Source organism: Pecten maximus, chromosome 16, assembly GCF_902652985.1.
Source record: "Pecten maximus chromosome 16, xPecMax1.1, whole genome shotgun sequence".
Lineage (NCBI taxonomy): Eukaryota > Metazoa > Mollusca > Bivalvia > Pectinida > Pectinidae > Pecten > Pecten maximus.
This window is the reverse complement of record NC_047030.1, coordinates 4,533,388-4,554,596: the sequence shown is the minus strand read 5'-3', so window position 1 is coordinate 4,554,596 and position 21,209 is coordinate 4,533,388. Positions and strand designations below refer to the sequence as shown.

The 21,209-nt window shown below is 34.7% G+C and overlaps 1 protein-coding gene across 1 annotated transcript; it reads left to right on the top strand.

Moving 5' to 3' along the window:
• Positions 1–79: 79 nt before the first annotated feature.
• LOC117345229 (O-acyltransferase like protein-like) lies at positions 80–18,338 on the top strand. The gene is given in 16 exon segments (XM_033908253.1): positions 80–1,596; positions 7,020–7,240; positions 7,806–7,896; positions 8,624–8,714; positions 9,465–9,859; positions 11,117–11,305; positions 11,535–11,597; positions 11,600–11,627; positions 11,856–11,969; positions 12,553–12,718; positions 13,218–13,297; positions 13,881–13,979; positions 14,667–14,796; positions 14,984–15,176; positions 16,116–16,258; positions 16,564–18,338. Coding segments are annotated over 16 exon segments (3,264 nt in total). The 5' UTR covers positions 80–440; the 3' UTR covers positions 16,669–18,338.
• The last annotated feature ends 2,871 nt before the right edge of the window (positions 18,339–21,209 follow it).

The window sequence follows — 21,209 nt, the reverse complement described above, 5'->3', positions numbered from 1 at the left end:
CCAACACGCAGGTTGTCTGACAGTTAACAGCTGATCGGGCGAGACTATTTATACGGACAGCTAACCGATAGTTGGCGCATTTTAGCATATTTCCCATACGGAATACTTCTGATGGCGATGTGACTGTTTTGCAACTTTCTATTTATCGTGGAAGTATCTTTTTTTTTAAACCGTTGAATATCAGTGATTTGTTGGCGCAGTTTCTCGCTGATAAGTTTAACCTTTGTTTTAAGTTCACGTGTGTGTACAATCGGAATGAATGAAGAAAACACTTAATCTTCTATTGAACTACAATGTAGCTCCGGATTTGAATCTTATGAATTAGACAAATGTAGATATTATCAAGACATTAACTTTCGACAACAACTTTATGAACACCCAACTTCAACTCCAAGTGAAGTTTGTGAATTTTAAATCAATTTTACTTATTTAACAACAAAATGGGATGCCGTCAATACCGTTTCGTTGCTATGGTGATTGTGGCCAGCGTAATGATGTCATTGCCGCGAAAAGTTGAGTCTGCCACAACTGGTCAGAACATCTCTGATACGGACAAAGCTACCCTTATAGCAGCCTACCTCACTCACCAAGAATCTGTTTCACACTATGTGTACGATTCAGCAATGGCTGGCGTCAACTTGTACCAACATCTTTCAACAGGAAATACATCCACAGACCCTGGTCTCGTCAAAGCCATGGCCAACTATGCGTTGACGTCTACGCCAGATTTGCTCCAAAACCCTATTTTTCAGGATATAGTTAAAGTTCTTGTAGACGAAGCTGGAAAAGCGTTCCGTCGATCGAACGTCACTTTTGATCCAAATAAACCCATCCCAAATACAGCTGTCCAGCAAATTATTACAAAATTTAACTTTGTTGGAGCATTAACGCAGAGTATCACGATAGCTCGACCCCTTATAGAACAGTACCGACATGACAACGACTCTAGGCTCTTCATCATGGCTTTAAACAAGGCCATTGAAGTAACGGCATACGGCATTTCTACTCCAACCTTTCGGACCGTCGTAGATATTTTCGTAGATGAATTATACCAAGGATTCCAAAAGTCTGGACTGCTCAAGCGAATTGATACAGAAGGCCCGGGATTTCTAAATAACAACAATAACACATTAACAATTGTTAGATCCGTGGTCAGCCATTCGAACCTACCAAGACTTACAATGAGAGTTTATAACGCTAGTAAGCCTATCCTTGATAATCTGTACGGTGGAGATACGGAGTTCGTTTATGCTGGACTTTTAACTGCATTTGGTGCAGCTACGAGAGTTCGGCAAGATCCAAGATTCCAGTTCCTTTTCAAAATATTCCAGTCGGAATTTTTCAAAACTTATAACAAAACTGGCCAATCGAAAGGAGAAGCCTACCTGCTTGGTAATCCCGTTAACACCTACCTGGGTGTTCTACAGAGTATGAATGTGCGTTCTCTCATTGAGACCGTTCTGGGATCTGTGAGCGCAAGTATTCTGATGCCGTATAACAGTTCGGCCGAAGCAGATCCAATCAGCGAAACTTGTTATGAGGACACCATCGACTTTCTGGATGCAGTAAAAGCGGAGAAAGCCTGGGCATTGAAAAGTGAGTAACCTTGAAATTATGTCCAAAACAAATTATAGAAGCATTTCAGTAATGTTTGTCCAATCTTCATGTTTGGGGTCATGTGTACCTGCCCGACAATATAAATTTCCTCTGAGTAGCCGGCGGCATTCCTCCGATATATTTTACTAGGCGTTCATCTGTTTAAAAAAAATATATACCAATAACTATATTATGGTAAGTCTCCTTTTTTGTTAAATTAAGAGTTTTGAACTAAACTAGATGATAGAAACGATATACGTCATATATGACCATTTTAACATTTAAAGTATACGTCATATAGGACCTTTATACCATTAATATCATACGTCATATAGGACCTTTATACCATTAATATCATACGTCATATAGGACCTTTATACCATTAATATCATACGTCATATAGGACCTTTATACCATTAATATCATACGTCATATAGGACCTTTATACCATTAATTTCATACGTTATGTAGGACGTTTTAACAACCACATCCTGAGAAATGACATCATTCATTAACAATTACATACCGATACGAGCTTAATCATGAATAATGATAATTGAATTTTACTGAAATATGGTTCATAAAAGTATTTACGTGCTTTCAATTTCCTTTCATATATTACATAAATGCCATAACTAAATTGCAAAAACAAATGTATCATATAGTCCGAGCTATTCATTTCTATCTTTTGGTAGACAATGCGGTGATGTTGACGCATTTAGTAAAGTGAAATGCTCATCTGTCCTCCATGGGTAAAGCCATTGTTAGGACAGGTGTCACTTTGATATGGTATATATTGTTATACATATGTAATTACCTATGTGTATCGTTTGAATGCTTTGTCTACATCATGTTTACTAGTATATGTGTTTTGACCAGCGAGAAAAAAATATTATGAACGATAACGAAGCAGCAATTAAATTAGGAGTTTTGTGCCAATTTCGTTGAGGATAATGAAGTATATTTATTCAATTAAGACTCCCCGCTCTCAACAAGCTAACATATAGAGGCAGTTAGATTTAACATTGTTCCAATTCACCATTCTGTCGGAACATTATAAATACGTAAGAATGGAAAAACAAATAAGTCATTAAAATCAATGCATGTATCATCTAATACATGTAAATGTCAATGACCTTGCTCGACACCAGATGTATTTTATCCTGTATGCATTCTGATAATTCATATGTTTTACTTGCTGAACTCCTACACTGATACTCAGGAATAGACGATAATGTCTTTATCTTGGTTATTTAGATTACTTTATCAGACTTAGTTATACATTCAAAAGTCACGGCCACATCAGCCGTTCTCGGTGGGCGTTAACACAAATATTGGTATGTGTATTTTGATAATGATTTTTATGAAAAAAAAATGTATTGTTTATTTATAAATTGTGTATATGTCTTTATAATGTGTGATGTGATATGGATATGCAGAATAAATAAAATATTGAGTTATTGGAGTTCAAACTTTGATATAATTTTCATTCAAGTACCAGGTGTCATTTGCAGATGAGCTAATCCGACACAACTTAACGAAGTTAAAATCTTAGAGACTCAAAATATACGGAGGTATCGGCGATTTATCCCCGATATAATTCAACGAAATTAAAAAAAATATAGAGATTTGAAATATACAAAGGTATTTGCGATTTATATCCGATGTAGTTCGACGAAATTAAGAAAAAAAACGAAGTAGATGAAAATATACAAAGGTATCTGCGATTTATTCCTTACATAATTCAACGAATTTTAAAAATAAAATAGATTTAAGATATATAAAGGTATCTGCGATTTATCTGTGCTTGAATGCACGTATTACGTACAAGGAATTTGAACTTATCTACCTGCCATTTGGGATTACCTGAGCACCCCATACAGGGCGAAATAATTCGGTAACGTGATGTAATCGTCTTCAAACGTGATTACCGTTACCATGCAAAACATCGACGTCATGCATTTCACGGGGCAAAGTCCATCAAGATACTGAAAATAACCTACTTATCTATAACACGTGAACTTATTTTTTCCTTTTGTAATAATAAGATGATAACGAAATTTAACGGCTCGTGGGATATTAGATTGATTAAACAGACCATACGTGATTAGTGCGTGCATTTTCAAACTTTGATAACAGTTAATAATGGCTTTCCTTGACGTGTACACGGACATTTTATTCAATAGTACTTACATTCATAAAAAAAATTTCGGTGTTCTGATGAATTATTTTAAAGACGCATATTTTGCTTTGGCAAAGATCTTCAATGCTGTTCGATTACAGAGAAAATCAAACTTTATCAAGGAACTTTAATATATTGGAAACCAATAACAGTAAAGTTTTAGATCAAGTTCTATATTGATATTTGGTCGTTTGACACACTAGTTTCAAAATACCAAGAATTTCGAAATTAATACACGACGAAAACCCATTCGGACAGCATAACTAATTAGGATATAAGGCTTCCGTTTGTATCAGTAATATATTTGTCCTATTCTTTTATTATCTTTTTTAAATACTTAGAAAAATCGGTGAAATATGTCAAAACGACTTACAAAAGAATAATCGTGTGATAAAATTATCGATGATCATACGCGAAGAAATTTTATCAATATTTGATTATAAATGTAGAAATTATATTGATACTTTTCTATGGATAGATAAAAATGTAGTACAAGTTTATGGACGTAGGTACAATCTATCGACAGAAGACTTCAGAAAAAAATAGAAAATATTTGTATTAGACTTACATAGGTCGTCCATACTGACATCACCGAAGATAAAATATCTCGCGCTGACACGTTCAGAGTATCACCAGCTTTAAAGTATGCACATCTTAATCGACATTCTAAAATTTAAAGAAAAATATGATAAATGATAGAAAATAATTTGTGGCGCTGTTATTAGGTTTTACAACAACTTAAATGAGAATATGGATGGGAATGAATGTCCTTTATATTTCTTACACGTTGCTTTGTACACTAACAAGTTAAGCAGCACTGCTGTTTGAATCGCCGAATTTCTACGATAGGCATACTCTACTTGAATAAATTTTGATGAGAATATCCCTCTGGATGTATTGTTGAATATGATCATTAAAGAAGGAAAAAGAAATTATTGTATATAAATAGATTGTATTCATTGTATCTTTTGAACATATCATTAATAAAACTAATAATGAAAACAGTTTCCTTTCTTTTTTCATTTTTCTGTGAGAAAAATGTAAAGCTGACAATTAGCGCCAAACCATCACAGACAAATGTCGGTCGGGAATGCGGTTAGTACGGTTAGTACGCCACTACCCTATAACAGATAGCGATTCCTTGTGACACATGCTCTGATTCTTTTAAAATTATCTTCAAAACATGATTTTATTTCTTTTGGTTTTTTTAATCAATTGAATAGTCATAAATTTTGACAAAAAAGCCCCAGCAACGACATTTTCATAAACTAGTACTATAGGAGTCGTTTCTAACTTCAATAGATATGTACTCTCTAGTTAGTTTTATGTATCTGTCGCGGCTACTGTCCATCTGTCTCCTCTGTAGGGACATACCACATATATAAACTATAACATTAGCGTGATGTTTGTAATTTCCCTGATGTTATTTTCTATTTCTTTGTATTCCTACTTCCCCAACTCACGGTGTTTACATGCCCTAGCTTATTCGTTGCCAAGCGACTTGTTCCCGATACCTTGTTTTTCGCTCTAGGCCCAGTTGTTCAGAAGGCAAATCGGTCAATCGCAGTTTATTAACAATCGTCAGATTCTGATCAGTCATTTTTATGAAACTCTATGATATTCGCCATGTAGTCTCTTCCTACCTGCCTGTGGGCTGCATGTAGTACATAAGAATTGCATCTGCTGTCCCGATTGCATGGTCTACAAATAAGAGATCAAAGGCCACGAGGCTGTCGATCGGAAGATATTTTCCTACAATTTATTCTTATTTCATTTCTCACAGATCGCTTTGTACTTTCCTTATTGTTATTTTGTTTTACTATATAAACTCGATTTGTATCCGAAAATGCACGGCAGGTTATCTGTAGTCTGGTTCGATTTCCCTTCCTGGACAGGTTATCTGTAGTCTGGTTCGATTTCCCTTCCTGGACAGGTTATCTGTAGTCTGGTACGGTTTCCCTTCCTGGACAGGTTATCTGTAGCCTGGTTCGATTTCCCTTCCTAGACAGGTTATAGTCTTGTTCGATTTCCCTTCCTATGATATAAGTCACGACTGAGTATATACTAATAACAGACGATAACAGCAGGTGTCTGTTGCCTTGCTTTTTACATCGGGTTATCAACAGTCTGCTTCTACTGCAACGTCCTTGCTGTAAACACGATTGTATAATGATACTTATAGACGTTATCATGAAAAAGTTCTGTTGTACTTTTAAATGTTCTGAATGCATCAGTCATAGATATGCACAGACACAGACAAGCGGTGAAAAAATATATATAAATGATACGAGCTGTAAACGTGAGAGGCTGGCGGGACAAGTTAACCCCTACCCCTTACTAGATTAGTTGAAGGTTACTGTCATTTCATAAGCTGTTTTTCAAACAGATATTTTGGGCTAGAAATACAAAATGCATTCTGCAAAAGTTGACGGATTGTGCACTAAGTCGCACGCATTGCTATAACTTGTCAAATGCACAAAATTCTACGTGTTATAGTTATTATGAGATGTTGACACAGCCAAACTATACTTGTTCCGATTCCCAATATTGCTATAGACACTCGGCTATCGCCAGTAGCCAAAATTATGGTTGCTGCTCGGCAGTTTTGGAAGTGGGACGACTGGTTAGCTGGTTGTCAGTATAATGTGACAAGGCGGGGGATCCTGCTTGTTGTCTTCAGCAGTATGTTTCATTGAGGCAGCACTATAAAGTCGACATCAATTCTGCACTATCACAAGAAAACAAACACAAACATACTGCATCCTTCCAAATTACACACATACATCTACCACACGCATGCATTTCGCACGTGAGGAGGCCGCCCTTAAATTACGTTTAACAATAGTTAACAACACTAATCATATCTGTCTATGTTAAGGAATACACACAAACCGGTTTTGCTGAACAGGTGAAATTATATTCTGACTTATAAAGTGATTTAAAGCTAGTCATCCTTTAAAGAACCGGGCCCAGGAGTGGACTGAGAAAACAAAATGTGACACGAGGTTTCTGAAAATGTAGGTTGTTTACGTAAATGGAGACAGATTATATTCGTCATCGTGGTCTTCTTTTTGAGTATCATCTCATTTTCTTTCCCGATATAAATTTGAAGCGATCGGAGGTCGTTGTCTGATACTTCTGCTGTCTTTGTACGTTTAAATCACCATTAAGATAGTGTGATTTAATTAAATCTAATTAGAATTAACGTTTTGTTGACATGTCGTCATTCTCCTGTTTTCAGTGGTTGATTCCTACGGCAAAGTGCCCGCCGGACTGGAAAAGGGAAACATCAATTTCATTGGTTCGTTTGACCAGTGCTTAGAAGTCAGATCCGATATCAAAGCTGGTGAGGTTCTTGGAAGCATCCGCAGATCTGGACCGCGGTACCCCCGATCCGTGGGGTCCAAATACTGTCGTGTTCGCATACCCGTTCCACAAAGTGTTGTCGATGGGTTAGGCCTGGTAAGTTACATTTTGTATGTTTGTTTTGAAATTTAATTTCGGAAATATTTAAATACATAAACATGTATTAATAATTGCTGTTTTGATTCACTATTTCATACATTAAATATAAACTTACGACAATAGTGTAGTATAGGTCTGACGTGATGCAAATATATGTATGGACAGTTACATTTCAATAAATGAATGTTTATCTACTGTTTACACTTAAATACTGAACATAGTTTACATATGCTCATTCCTCTACCTGATTAAATTGCAAATAAACATAGTCAACGTGTACTTGAGCACTACCTATCATAGTGCAGCGACATGAATGGTCCGTCCTACTCTGTAATACAACCATGTCATAAATATCATAAGACATATTTAGGTAACATTATTATGACGTCATCAACCATTTATGACGTCATCATAACCGTATGCCGTCCTAACAATGTAGAAATGCGACTCTCTTATATACCAATTTGAGATTTCTCTTATGAACAGAATCTTTCGCCGACACTTTCGCCGATGTCATATGGAATCAAAAAATAGTTCAATATTGTTTGTTTTTGTTTTTAAGGATACAAAAGGCATTTCCTTGAAGGTCACGTGGGGTGTTTGCGTTCCAAACACATGTGCAGGAAGTGACATATATGGACTTTTAAAATTAAGTAAGTCATCATAAACGGGTCTCGTCATACCGATATATAGTAGAGATGGAGATGCATAAACAGTTTTATATACTGTTTCCTTTGTTCTTCAGTGTATTCGTTTGAACGTCAACATGGTCAACGTTGTCTGGTTTTGTCCATCGTTATCACGATAACAGTGGTTAATACCACATACATGAATACGTTCTGAGATATGCTACATCACCATATCAAATAATGTGATTAACATTTCCAGTTCAGCACGCATTTTAAGACTTTATATATAGTCAGATTCCATCGATAGGACTTTTCATCTTCATTTTACAGTATGTTTTTGGCTTCACCCCGAACGAAGCTGTCCTTCCATGGTAATATTTGATGTTAATGCGTTTGGTTGACATTATTTCTTTCACTTTTGCATTCCTGTCAAAGCTGTGATGCTGTTTTTGTGTTTACGAATGTTGTCTTGTAACCGTTTAAAATCTGCATTTCCGCTTTTGGATTAAAAGTATACTTCTCTGAATATCAATAAAATGATAATAAGGAGTGCAATTTCATTGTGTTCGACTGCCAATGTACTATTGTCATGTGATTTTTTTTTTCGGAAAACCACAAGGAAAACTACATTAATTATCGTTTTGATTGTGTTGTTTTAATTGGTATTTTTTTATTAGACATTCCATCTACAAAATACGTTTCGGACATTTGTCAGTCTCTTTCAGATAATAATGTTATGTTTTTGCGACAGATGTTTTCCGTAACTACACGTCGTTGGTAGAGTCTGTTGATTGTTCACAGGACTTAGACGTTACACAGGACCTGGCAGCAGTATTGGCCATGTAAGTATACACGTGTTATCATTCAGATAGAAATATATAATCCATGTAATCTAGTCTTATATGTTATATTCTAGAACGGTGTTATATCAGTATTACACAAACGAGGATTGTGAGAGTGGTCCTGTAAAATCAACAACACAAACTGGCAAAGAAAAGGATTTCGGGATGAAAAGCATGATTGTATTTATAAAAGTTTGGATTATAAGGCCACACTTTCGTTTAACCAAACAATAACGTAAATATATATCAGGTTGGTTATATAACGCCGTAATGTATCCAGGTACTCCTTGACGTCACAGTCCCATACTGCTCTTGTCAGCGTTGCTGATTGCCGAAGATTGACATTTTAACGTCTAAGTTGATAACTCCGTGTAGCTTTGTTTAATTTGTCTGTCATGCCAATAACTCAATTGAACGATGAAATGTTACACTAGAGACATAAAAATATTACATTTTCGGACCCAATGGATGATATGATAAAATACGTTATTTCTCCTATTTACATGCCATTGTATTTTAAATAAGTTTGCTGTTAAAACAAAAAGATTAGGCATCAAAGTTTGTCTATATCAACTCTCTCCTAGCCAAATATACCAATATCAGTAAATAAACAACTTAAATATAATTAATGTTGATAACACATAGCTTAAACCACAATTCTCACGCTGGAATATATTTTGCAATCGACATGGATTTTCAATGAAAGTATCGCCTTACGTTTTTCAACCAGCTGTGTTTTCTTCATTGCAGAATCATTCTCAGTATTTTCGCATTTCTAATGTTGATCGGAACATTATACGTATCAATGGAAACACGTGGTGTTTTTGCTGAAAACGACCAATCTTCCAAAGCGGACAGTGCCTATAGCAACCTGGCTTACACGAAAGACGAAGACACCAAACACTACGAAACATTAGATGTTGCTAAGGCGGAAAATGGACAAGCCTTGAAGACAATGGGTAAATCAAACGGAAGTGGGCTTCCTGCAAACTACGTACCGCACGCAGAATCGAAGCAACATGAATCAGACATTCCATTTACAGCCATTGAAGAAAAATCGAACGGTGTTTCACACGGCGAGGTCGGTACCAAAAACGAGTTACAGAAACAGGATACTGCTAGACAGCAGCGTAAAAAGAAAGAAGGTACGATATAGCTTCAATATATACACTATATTATATTACAAATAAAGAAGGAACGATAGCTGTACTATTTACACTATGACATTACAAATAAAAAGGCACGATAGGTTCAATATACACACTATGACATTACAAATAAAAAGGTACGATAGGTTCAATATACACACTATGATATTACAAATAAAGAAGGCACGATAGGTTCAATATATCCACAATATTATATTACTAATAAAGAAGGTACAATAGCTTCAATATATACACAATATTATATTACTAATAAAGAAGGTACAATAGCTTCAATATACACAATATTATATTACTAATAAAGAAGGCACGATAGGTTCAATATAAAAACAATATTATATTACTAATAAAGAAGGTACAATAGCTTCAATACATACACAATATTATATTACTAATAAAGAAGGTACAATAGCTTCAATACACACTATGATATTACAAATAAAGAAGGCACGATAGGTTCAATATATACACAATATTATATTACTAATAAAGAAGGTACGATAGCTGCATTATATACACCATGACATTAGAAATATAGTTGGTTACTTGTCGAGGAGAAACTTGTTTTAGTTGTAGATGATTCACATCTTAGCGTTTTCTAATTCAAAATAATCATTTAAAATCTTATAAAGGGATATCGGGCGAGAACAGACATGTTTGTTTGCGAATCATTAATGTTTTCTGGTAAACTAAAATATCTCTTTTCCGAAATCATCGGGTAAAACCAATCTTATACAATATTTCAATAATAGGTCAGGCACATTTCGATTTTTTTCGTGGTGACCGAGTGGTTTAGGTGCCACCTCTGGGTTGCGAGTTCGAAACCAACGTTGGGCAGTTGCCTGGTACGGACCGTAGGTCGGTGGTTTTTCTCCGGGAACTCCGGCTTTCCTCCACCGCCAAAACCTGGCACGTCCTTAAATGACCCTGGCTTTTAATAGGACGTTTAACAAAATAAACCAATGATCGCTTTTTCTACTCGATCTTATTTATTTTACATTTTGACTTATTACATTACTAACAACTCCTGAATTAACGACATAGCTTTCGGCGCAGCCACCAGTTTTTTGTACAACCACTTGACGTAGAAAATAGGAATAAACTGTAATCTCGGGAGGCCAAACATGGCCAATATCAATAGTGAGTGGTGTAACAAAATAAGATTATTGTTAGTATCACCAAGTGTTTTATATTCAAAGTTCGTCTATACAGGTTTTACTATATATCATTGTCTAGGTGTACTAGTCAGCATCGCCAAAGCGTTCTCCGTGCAAATCAACGCACCAAAGATACTGACCGGGAAAACGGGACTGAACTCAATCAACTGTATCCACGGCATCAGGTTTTTCAGCATCACCTGGATTATGTTAGGCCATACCTATAATTACGGTCTGATATCGAGCGCCTCGGAGAGCTGGTCAACAGGTAAACTAACCAATAGAGAGCATGGTTACACAGTATCTACACTTGTTTAAATACTAACACTTCAAAGCGATACCAGTAACAGAGTAATTTCAAATTATCATACATATAATTATGTAATTGTACAAAACATATGAATACTTTATTTTTGTTTTAAGACTTGAGGCGAATTGTTGATTCATTCGTTCATTTATTTTATTATTAATTGATTAATTAATTTATTTATTGACAGCCAATTTCGTAGAAGCGTTGAGTATAATACAGCGGTTTACGTTCCAAGCCGTGGTCGCCGGAGGTTTAGTGTCGATACCTTCTACATGATGAGGTTAGATTCCCCCCTTATTGTTTGGGAAACACACTAAAGTTTCACATAAAAAAACACAATGCTTTATGTCTTGCAGAATAATACATGTACCTTCATAGCTTATTAGATATCTTACTTACATTTATCTAAAAAAAAAAGGTCATTTCCATTATAAAGAATGCAATCACTTAGATATTTTTTATCGTACATGTACATTTATTACAAATGTTTGTTATTTGTTTCATACAGCGGCATGCTATTGACATACATACAACTGAAGCAGATGGCAAAACTCAAGGCCCATCCCACTGGACCAAAGATTGGCAACTACGTCCTGCGTTACTTCTTCCATAGGTTTTGGAGGTAGGTTATTTGGAAGTCAGTATAGTCTTTCATAAAAGCATAACTAATTTGAAGATTATCATAAGAACAAAAAATAGGCATATATGTTTGATCATTAATGTCTGAATATTGAGTATAATACCTCTCTTTTATAGTTGTAATAAAAATACATAATAATTCATATAAGTTAACACTCGAAGTATACACGTGTATGTATCTTACACTGTATTATTACCGAATCGTTTAATGAGCTGGCACTGGCGCATTTTTGTGATTTCTTTGTTTATGTTTTTTCCCCTTTTCTTTTCCCCAAATACTATAAATAGAAAACAAAATGAAAGAGAAACAGATATTGTTATTAGGAAATAAATATTGTTAAGTAAAATATCCTATTCTTACTAATTAACAAATTACCGTATAACCTTTCTTTGTTAGTACAAATGTGAACGAGGTTTTTCCCCTCTTTTTGCCACTCCCTTTTAAAGACATATAGGAAAAAACGTATATGGTACAAAAATACTCAATACTGTATTATTGTATAACCACAACATAATAATTTAAGACATAGATAATTGGATGAAGTATAATACTCTCTAAATTGTAGACTGACTCCAATGTACGGGATGGTTCTTCTTATCTACGCCACACTGATCAAGTACATAGGCCATGGTCCACTGTGGCCAAACGCCGTGGAAACCTCAGAGAACTGCAAGGATAGCTGGTGGACAAACATCTTATATATCAACAACCTCGTTAACGTGGATAAACAGGTACATTTTATTATGTTACTATCTGTGTGGGCATATATGGTCAGTGATGGTTGTTATTCATTTTATATATTTTTAATTGGCTAATTTTCTGATAAAATTGTGTCAACAACACTAGTAAGTTTCCGTGCCAATAGAGGTGACTTATAGCAGTAGGAAAGCATTACACAATATACATATCTAAATGCTTTTTGTTCGTGAGAGGCTAACATTCGTATCATATTTTGGCAGAACATGTTTTTATACATAAATGTTCATAATTACTGCAAGTCTCGCGCATTGTTCAAAACTGTGTTCCTTGGTGTAAATTATTTAACGTTTAAGTTATTATTTGTTGAATTAAACTTGATTCTTAAATGATATTTTAGCTTTATGTGGCCTGTTACAATTTGATGCAAATATGAATGATAACATAAATATAATTGCTTTATAGCATAATGTAACTAAATTGCGGTTAACAATTTACGAGGAAAAATCTAACCACGAACTTTCATTTCCACAGTGTATGGCGTGGACTTGGTTCCTAGCAAATGACATGCAGTTTTACATTATATCCGTGGTCCTTCTCTTCTTCCTGACAATGTAAGTATACGATACATTGTACGTGTATACCATATAACGAGAAAGCATGATACATGTGTAATATACTACCTATGGTATGTGGCGATGTTTTGTCCATATGCGTGTAGTGTAAGTGTTTATAGTCATTTGGTTGGATGAAATCCATTTAGATTCCTTTGTCTCCTATCACGATAGCAGAAATATTTTCATAGACTTTACCCATATGTTCTAATTCCCTATCGGCGCAACCGAAAACTATAACTCCATTACTGAATGAATGAATGCATGAATGAATGAATGAATGAATGAATAACAATAGTTTTATTTTTCCACACATCCTATCAATTATAAGGTACTGTAGATGTGAAACTTCGAATTTCATATTTAGATGTTATATTTATGGCAAATATTGGTTTAGATTCTGTTGACTGATATGATATTATCGATGATGCAATGAACTTAATTAGGGTTTTATATCCATTTGGAGCTGCAATGATTGTGGGTTATCTTTCGTTAGATTAAATTGTTTTGAATTCTTCTCATTGGTTTCCTTAGTAAAATATGTATAAGGAATACGATGATATTGTTTTATAATCCTTTACAGGTCGCTGCCAATAGGAATTATTATATCCACGATGCTGCTGATGGTAGGCATCGCTACAGCGATATGGAAAGAATACGTTTACAACGGGAATTTCTTCACGTGAGTATATCGTAATTTATACTAAATGTATAGTATTCTTATTAATTGGTATATTTAAAACAAAATGTTTAATTGAACTAAAATAACAATGGACTATTTGATGTTTTCCCTTTCCCGGGCCTAAGAGTTGGTATCCGTATCCCTTTCATTGATCGTAGCAGAAACTAGGCATTATTTGTGTTCTTTGAAATGATCAATGAATATATTTGTGCATCATTCCAATACTTAAAAATAAAATCCATCAATGTAATAATTCTACAAAAATTAGGTCAATGTGAAAATGAAAATTACCTGAAGTAGTGACATATCAATATACGTCATTAAAAGCGATTTACATTATTTTGTATCAGTATTAAACAATATTTCTCTTACAAATAACATGTCAAGAAAGCAAAACTCCCCAATCAACACAGGGCGGCATTGTTTTAAGTAGTAAATTGTAGATGAAAGAAGAACATATTGTTGACAAAATAAGGAAATATTCAATATAATTATCCATAACTTATAACTTAAGAAGACGATTACTCTTCCGGAGTACCTGGTCTAAGTGTCCTTGTATTTTTCATGCGTCTCCATACAAACCTATAATTTAATTAACAGTTTCCTTCGTCAATTGATTTTGAGTATGGATTATGGTTTTCGTTATCATGTCTGTATTCCGTAATGATTTAAAATGTTATTGTATAGAATGAAGTCGGACGGAGGGGACTACTGGAATAACGTTTACATTACTCCCTGGTGTCGTGTTGGTGCCTACTGTGTGGGTTTATTCCTTGGAATCGTCTTCTACAAACGACCAAGGAAAGCATTCAGCAAGGTTTGTTAATGTTTATTATTATTACGTTTCTTCGTGTTACATATCGAAAAACATTTTTTTCTTCTTGGAGTATTCAAGTTATTTCTTAAAATGTCATTAGACTATAGATATGCTGTGAAAATTAACCATTGTTCTCGTTATATACCCTGTTATTTTATTAAATAACTAATTCCTGTGTAATTGACAGGCGATCGGTTTTATCGGATGGGCTACAGCCACCGCCGTCGCCCTGGCCCTGGTCTACTCCACATACTCTACCAACAAGAAAGGGGGCGTGGTCTGGACCAATGTACAGAACGCCATTTATGAGGGCGTCGGTCGACCTGTATGGTCACTCTGTGTTGCCTGGGTGATCTTCGCTTGTCACAACGACATGGGAGGTGAGCACTATCATATTTGTTTAAGTAGACAAGTTTTATTGAAACATGAGTTTCATTTAATGTACTTGTCTATCAAGATATATCCATTTCTAATCCATATACAAATTCAAGTAGTATTGATTAGAATCTATCCCAATTCTTTTCAGTAATCAAGAGTTGTCTAAAGAAAATAACTGCACAGCAGAAAGTTACTATAAGCTAGATCATAATCTCATTCCTATTTAAACAAGAGCCTTTGGGATATTTTCGTTGCAGTTGCTGAATGACCACATACCTATTTATACCACAGCACGAGAATATATTTTAATGCAGCCCCTAAATGACCACATACCTATTTATAAACCAGTCCTCGAAATTGACCACATGCCCATTCATATACCGGTCCTTGAGACCGACCACTTGCCTTTTATAAACGAAATCATGAGTATATACACCTGCCTCTGAGAATGACCTCCAAGGTATCATATATCATCCCGTGAAGGAGCTGACAACTATTTGCATCTAATATACTTTAGATCTAATAATTACACCAGCCATAACAACCCTACTGCTGTTAACTCTATCAATTATCACCTAAAACCTCTCATCTCCATAGGCATCATTGCTAATTAGGGGCAACTTCCACATCACCATTTAACTGGCCAACAACAATTAATCTTAGACTCACCTTAAAAATAGAATACAAATAATGATTCAAACAAATGAAAATGAGAACCTCACACATATACACAATTATCCCTGATGTACTAATGGTTGAACATAAATAGCATAACGGAAATTCACGATTACTCGTTTGTTTCATTAAGATAAAATCGTCGATATATTTCTTGTGAATATTCTACGACAAAATATGCAATTCTCCCTTCACATATATTCCCTCTGTAAGGGTGATACATATATTTTATTTTAAATGATGTTCCACTTTTTGACTTTGAATAGGACACGTGAACTCCATCCTGTCATGGAAAGGCCTGGTACCTCTATCTCGTCTGTCCTATGCCGCCTACCTGTTACATCCTATGATGATGATTTTACACGTGTATTCAAAGCGTTCCCTCGTTTATCTAACGGACTACGATATCGTAAGTTTTTGCTCATTTTACTATTAAGATATGTAATTGATTACAAAATATTATCTCGGATGATAAGAAATCGTAATAGCAACGTTTTCCTGAATATGTAACTCATTTTGCATAAGTTTTTAGTTCTTTTAAAATAAAAAATACCGAAGATATGTATTGTAACCACAAGATTTTGCCTTCACAAGTAAACCCAAAATAATGATCCATGTACGACCCAGTCTTAACGATTGTTTGATATGATTCTTTTATATTTCTACAAATTGCATTGCGACATATTTTTCTAACATTTTGTATCATAATTTCAGATATATCTTTTCCTGGGCCACGCCACAATGTCCTTCATGGGGGCATTTGTAGTGTCTATCGCCTTTGAAGCACCGTTTATGGCGCTTGAGAAATTAATTTTGTGATCGAGATCACAGCATCCCACTTGTAAAAACTGATTGTGTTATCGACATGACTTCACTGTATACGTCATTTCCGGTAGACTTGATAAAAAAAAACTTGTGATTATACTATTGATCCAAAAGCAAACGACGATGTGGACAGTTCTGTCACGTCGCTTCCTGTTATATTGCTGGTATCACAAGAAGAAACTTTAATTGTAATAATTTCTTTAAATGCATAATAGGATTGATACATTATTTTAAAACATAAATAAACAAAAAACAAAATTCAAATACTTATTTAGTTTGGAAACTATTGTCATGATTAGGTGTCTATAGCTCTATATACACACACACACACACACATATATATATATATATATACATGTACAGAATATATATGAATATGCCGAGATATTATCTTATTAACATCCCGCGGCAACGTTGATTTCGATTAATAGCTGACATTATACATAGCAGCATGGAAGGAAGTGTCTTTGCTTTAGAAATGAAATACCACAGAAAGCCTTCTCGTCAAATAGTTGATTCTAAAGGAATATTAACGATTCAGCTAAGTAAACACATCATTGTGTTAGATAAGCCCTAAAATGGTTATTCTCGTATTTCGCTTTCATTTAGATGTATCTTATATACAGTAAAAATGAAATTATGGAGTTTCAGTTTCCTCTCGCTTTATATTTTTATCTCATTCGGCACATTTTGCAGAATCATGCAGCTGAACCTGAATCATACAGCTGTTCAAAAGACTGATCGGTGATGCGAGAGGACGCACATGGAAAAGTAAAAAGGATGTCACGTGCGGTCTCTTGTTCATCGAGAAGTCTTTTAATAAAAAAAACCCAAAAAACAGCTATATGGTAATGGTTACACTCATTATTAAGGCATAGTCTATAATTCACAATATCTGAATGCGCTTACCATTAAATGGGTTTCTTGCAATCTTTTAATGTGCATACAGCGAAACCTATCCTGCTATATTGATTGATGTTTTTTTCTGAATTTATCATTAGATGTGTCTGCTTTGCTGGAAAATGCTTATGAAACGGCAAAGATACTTACAATATACATACAGTTACAGGAAGAGTAGTACAAACACTATACATAAAGATTGCTATAATATATACTTAAATTAATATAAACATCTATATCTATCTTACGATTTACATATAACATTAATGTAGATGCTTATTTACATTTTTAGTTTCACATAAAATGTAGCTACAAAACAAAAACTGTAGTTGGTATGGAACATACACACACATACAAAATGTATATTGTTATTTTTTAGTAACTATTGCGAAGAGAACAAAACTTTTAATAAGCATTGCTATCATTTTTTCTTCACATTTGAACATTAAACTGTTTTCAATGTAGATTTCATTATCACGTTTTTATTCAATGTTATCAATGCAATCTTTTATTTAGTAGATAGCAATTTATTACAAAATAGAAATGATAATTTATTTAGTAGATATAATAGTTTATGTCAGAATTTAAACATTGTGTTTTTTGTTGTTTTTCTTGTTTTTATCTGCAATCATTAGACTAAACTGTAGAAATCATTCTATTTCTTTACTTAGACGTGTATGTACATGTTTACTCCTATTTGAGTCCATGCCTTTTAGCTTTGTTTCCTATTTCCGATCAAATCAGAAATAAAATGTTTAACAATATCCCTGTGTTGTTGTAATTAAAGGATGGGTAGGTAACATTTCACCCGTAGAAGCCTCCGCTGATATGTGTATGTCATTGCTATCGACAAGATTTAATCTGTTTGCGATGCATGTCGTCTAGTTCTACTTCGCCGGTGATAACAGCAATTTACGTCTGGAGTTTATATTAATTTTGGTGATATTGTATTACATGTATAAGTATTTTTCCTGGTTTTGTATCGGCAAAATGTTAACTATGTTTATAATTATGTTACCTCTCCATCATATATAGTTTCCATCAAAGTATCACTCCTTACTTATCAAATCAACAATTAACAATAATCAATATAAATGGTATGACAAAATGGCTGACAGTTTTAAAGAAAAAAAAATCGGCAAAACAGTCTCATGCTTCGGTATTGCACATCCTGTATAAATCCTCTTTTGAATATTTATGACCTAACTACAAAGTATTTATAAGGTTTTGATAATTAATTTTGAAATATTAGAAAATGTCAAAGAAACTGTGTTCTCTCAGACAATCAGCTTTCATTTATATTAACACAATAATAATAGAGTTAATAGATTCCAGAAAGATCCAAGAGATGTAGGTCGTTACTTTTTTGCTAAAAGTGTTTTAAAAATCGGTCAAAATGGTACCCGCGGTATAGAAGTGTATATTTTAAGCCCATCAAAAGAAATCGTAACAGCGTCACAGTGAAGATTGTTTGTAAGGCGAACATTTGCTACCAGGTATAGAAAATTGAGTACGAGAATATTTCTTCCATACGTATTTAAACGTTTGGAGGGTGGTAATAGTGCGGAGTATGTAACTTCAGAGGGTAGTAATAGTACAAAGTATGTAACATGGAGGGTAGAAATAATACAAAGTATGTAACTTTGGAGGGTGGTAATAGTACAAAGTATATAACTTGGGGTGTAAGGGGGGGGGGGGGGGGGGGGGGGGGGGGGGGGGGGGGGGGGGGGGGGGTGGGGGGTGGGGGGGGGGGGGGGGGGGGGGGGGGGGTGTAAAGTATGTAACTGTTGGAGGGCTGTAAAAATGTAAAGTATATAACATTTGGACGCTTTGGTTTGAAGCTTTGGAGGTGATAGTAGTGTAAAATTTGGAGGTGGCAATAGTATAAAGTAGGTAACTTTGGAAGTTAGTGATAGTGTAAAGTATGTAACTGTGTGAGGATGGTACATGTAATAGTATAAAGTATTAATTTTTAGATGATAATAGTGAAAAGATGTACCATTGGCGATGGTAATAGTACTAGTGTAAAGTATATACCTTTTGGAGGTGGTAATAGTGTCAAGTACATTTGTATATAACTTTTTGAGGATGGTAATAGTGTCAAGTATATAACTTTTTGAGGATGGTCAAGTGTAAAGTCAGTGTCATTCGTACAATCTTAAAAAGAGAATTAAAGTAGTCCATAAGTTAAATTGAAAGTAAAAGCGCTTTTAAAAATGTAAGGCTTGACCATTGGAATGCCGAGGGCCACGTATATTTGACATTGGCCGCAGATATTAGACCGCAAGGCCACCGTCGTGGCAAATGTATTCAAGTCTTTAACATCCGCGGGCGTGATTATCAACTTATCAACACGTACACATTAAAATGACAATCACGTGACTTGTAGCAGTATTCAATATTGCATCTGAAGTGCATCATCATTTTAATATGTAATTGAACAGTACAAAAGAAATATGTTTTGGACTTCACTTTTTTTAATGTCTGGTACACAAATTTTCAAACAATGTGATTTTATTCCACTGGGAGAGAGCCTGATGTAGTGACTGCTAAGTCAGTCACTAATTTTCCTTCTTTTGACATTTACAATGGGTAATAATGGGTATGTTATCTAGAGATCTAGCGATTATGATACCTCAGGCAGTGACCACTCGGAAAGGTGTTTATGTACTCAACAACAGAGTCATTCAACCGTAGACAACATGGTCTGTTGATAATTGAATTTATTTTTACTAGAAAGCCAACAAAAGGTGAACAAAACAATATACACATTTATGTCTCTCATAATTGCGTTACTTATACAAACAGCAAATCGAACATGAAAGGAAGATACTGATAGCCATTTGTTTTAGGATCTCATGACCGTCTCATGACGGTATCCCGAATCAAGAACAAATCAAACAAAAAACAGCAAATCAGGACCAGGTGAGCTAAAAATAAATGATATGGTGCCATCATTTTGATTGATAAAAAATCACATAAGGTGGTCTTTTTGTAGGAAGCTAGTGATCGAAGGATAGTTAATTAGACACCAACACAAGTCGCTGTGTTGAATCCCAACACGGGCATTGTGTTGAATCCCGACATGCTGGCGCCGTGTTGAATCCCGACACGCAGGCGCCGTGTTGAATCCTTGATACTTTACTCGAACATGTTCCAGTCGACTCAGATGTAAGTGCGCACGTGATAGGTGAGTGCTGGACAAATGACCATTTCAGGTGTACCGTATGCTCCTCAGGGAGTTGTGAAAGGGCCAGTCGCGATCGAGAAGAGATGATAACTGTAAGCAAATTGTTTATTATCTGATTTATCAAAAGTGATATGCATTATGTAGAAATATATGAAATTATTATAGGATATTATATGAAATGTGAACCAGAATAATGTCTCATATCGTTTTAATCGTATTATTTTTATATTACAAATAATAAATGTAATTCTCATATCAATTTGCATTAGATAAGTTAATGCTCACATTGCCTTGTATCAAATGATATACAATTATAACCTTTCAATACGGTTAATACAAGGTTTTAGTAACCTGGGGGGAAATATCGACTTTAAAATAGAAACATCAGGGTAATATATGAAATTAACAATGAAATTAACAAATTCCACTCTACAAAGTTTAAGTA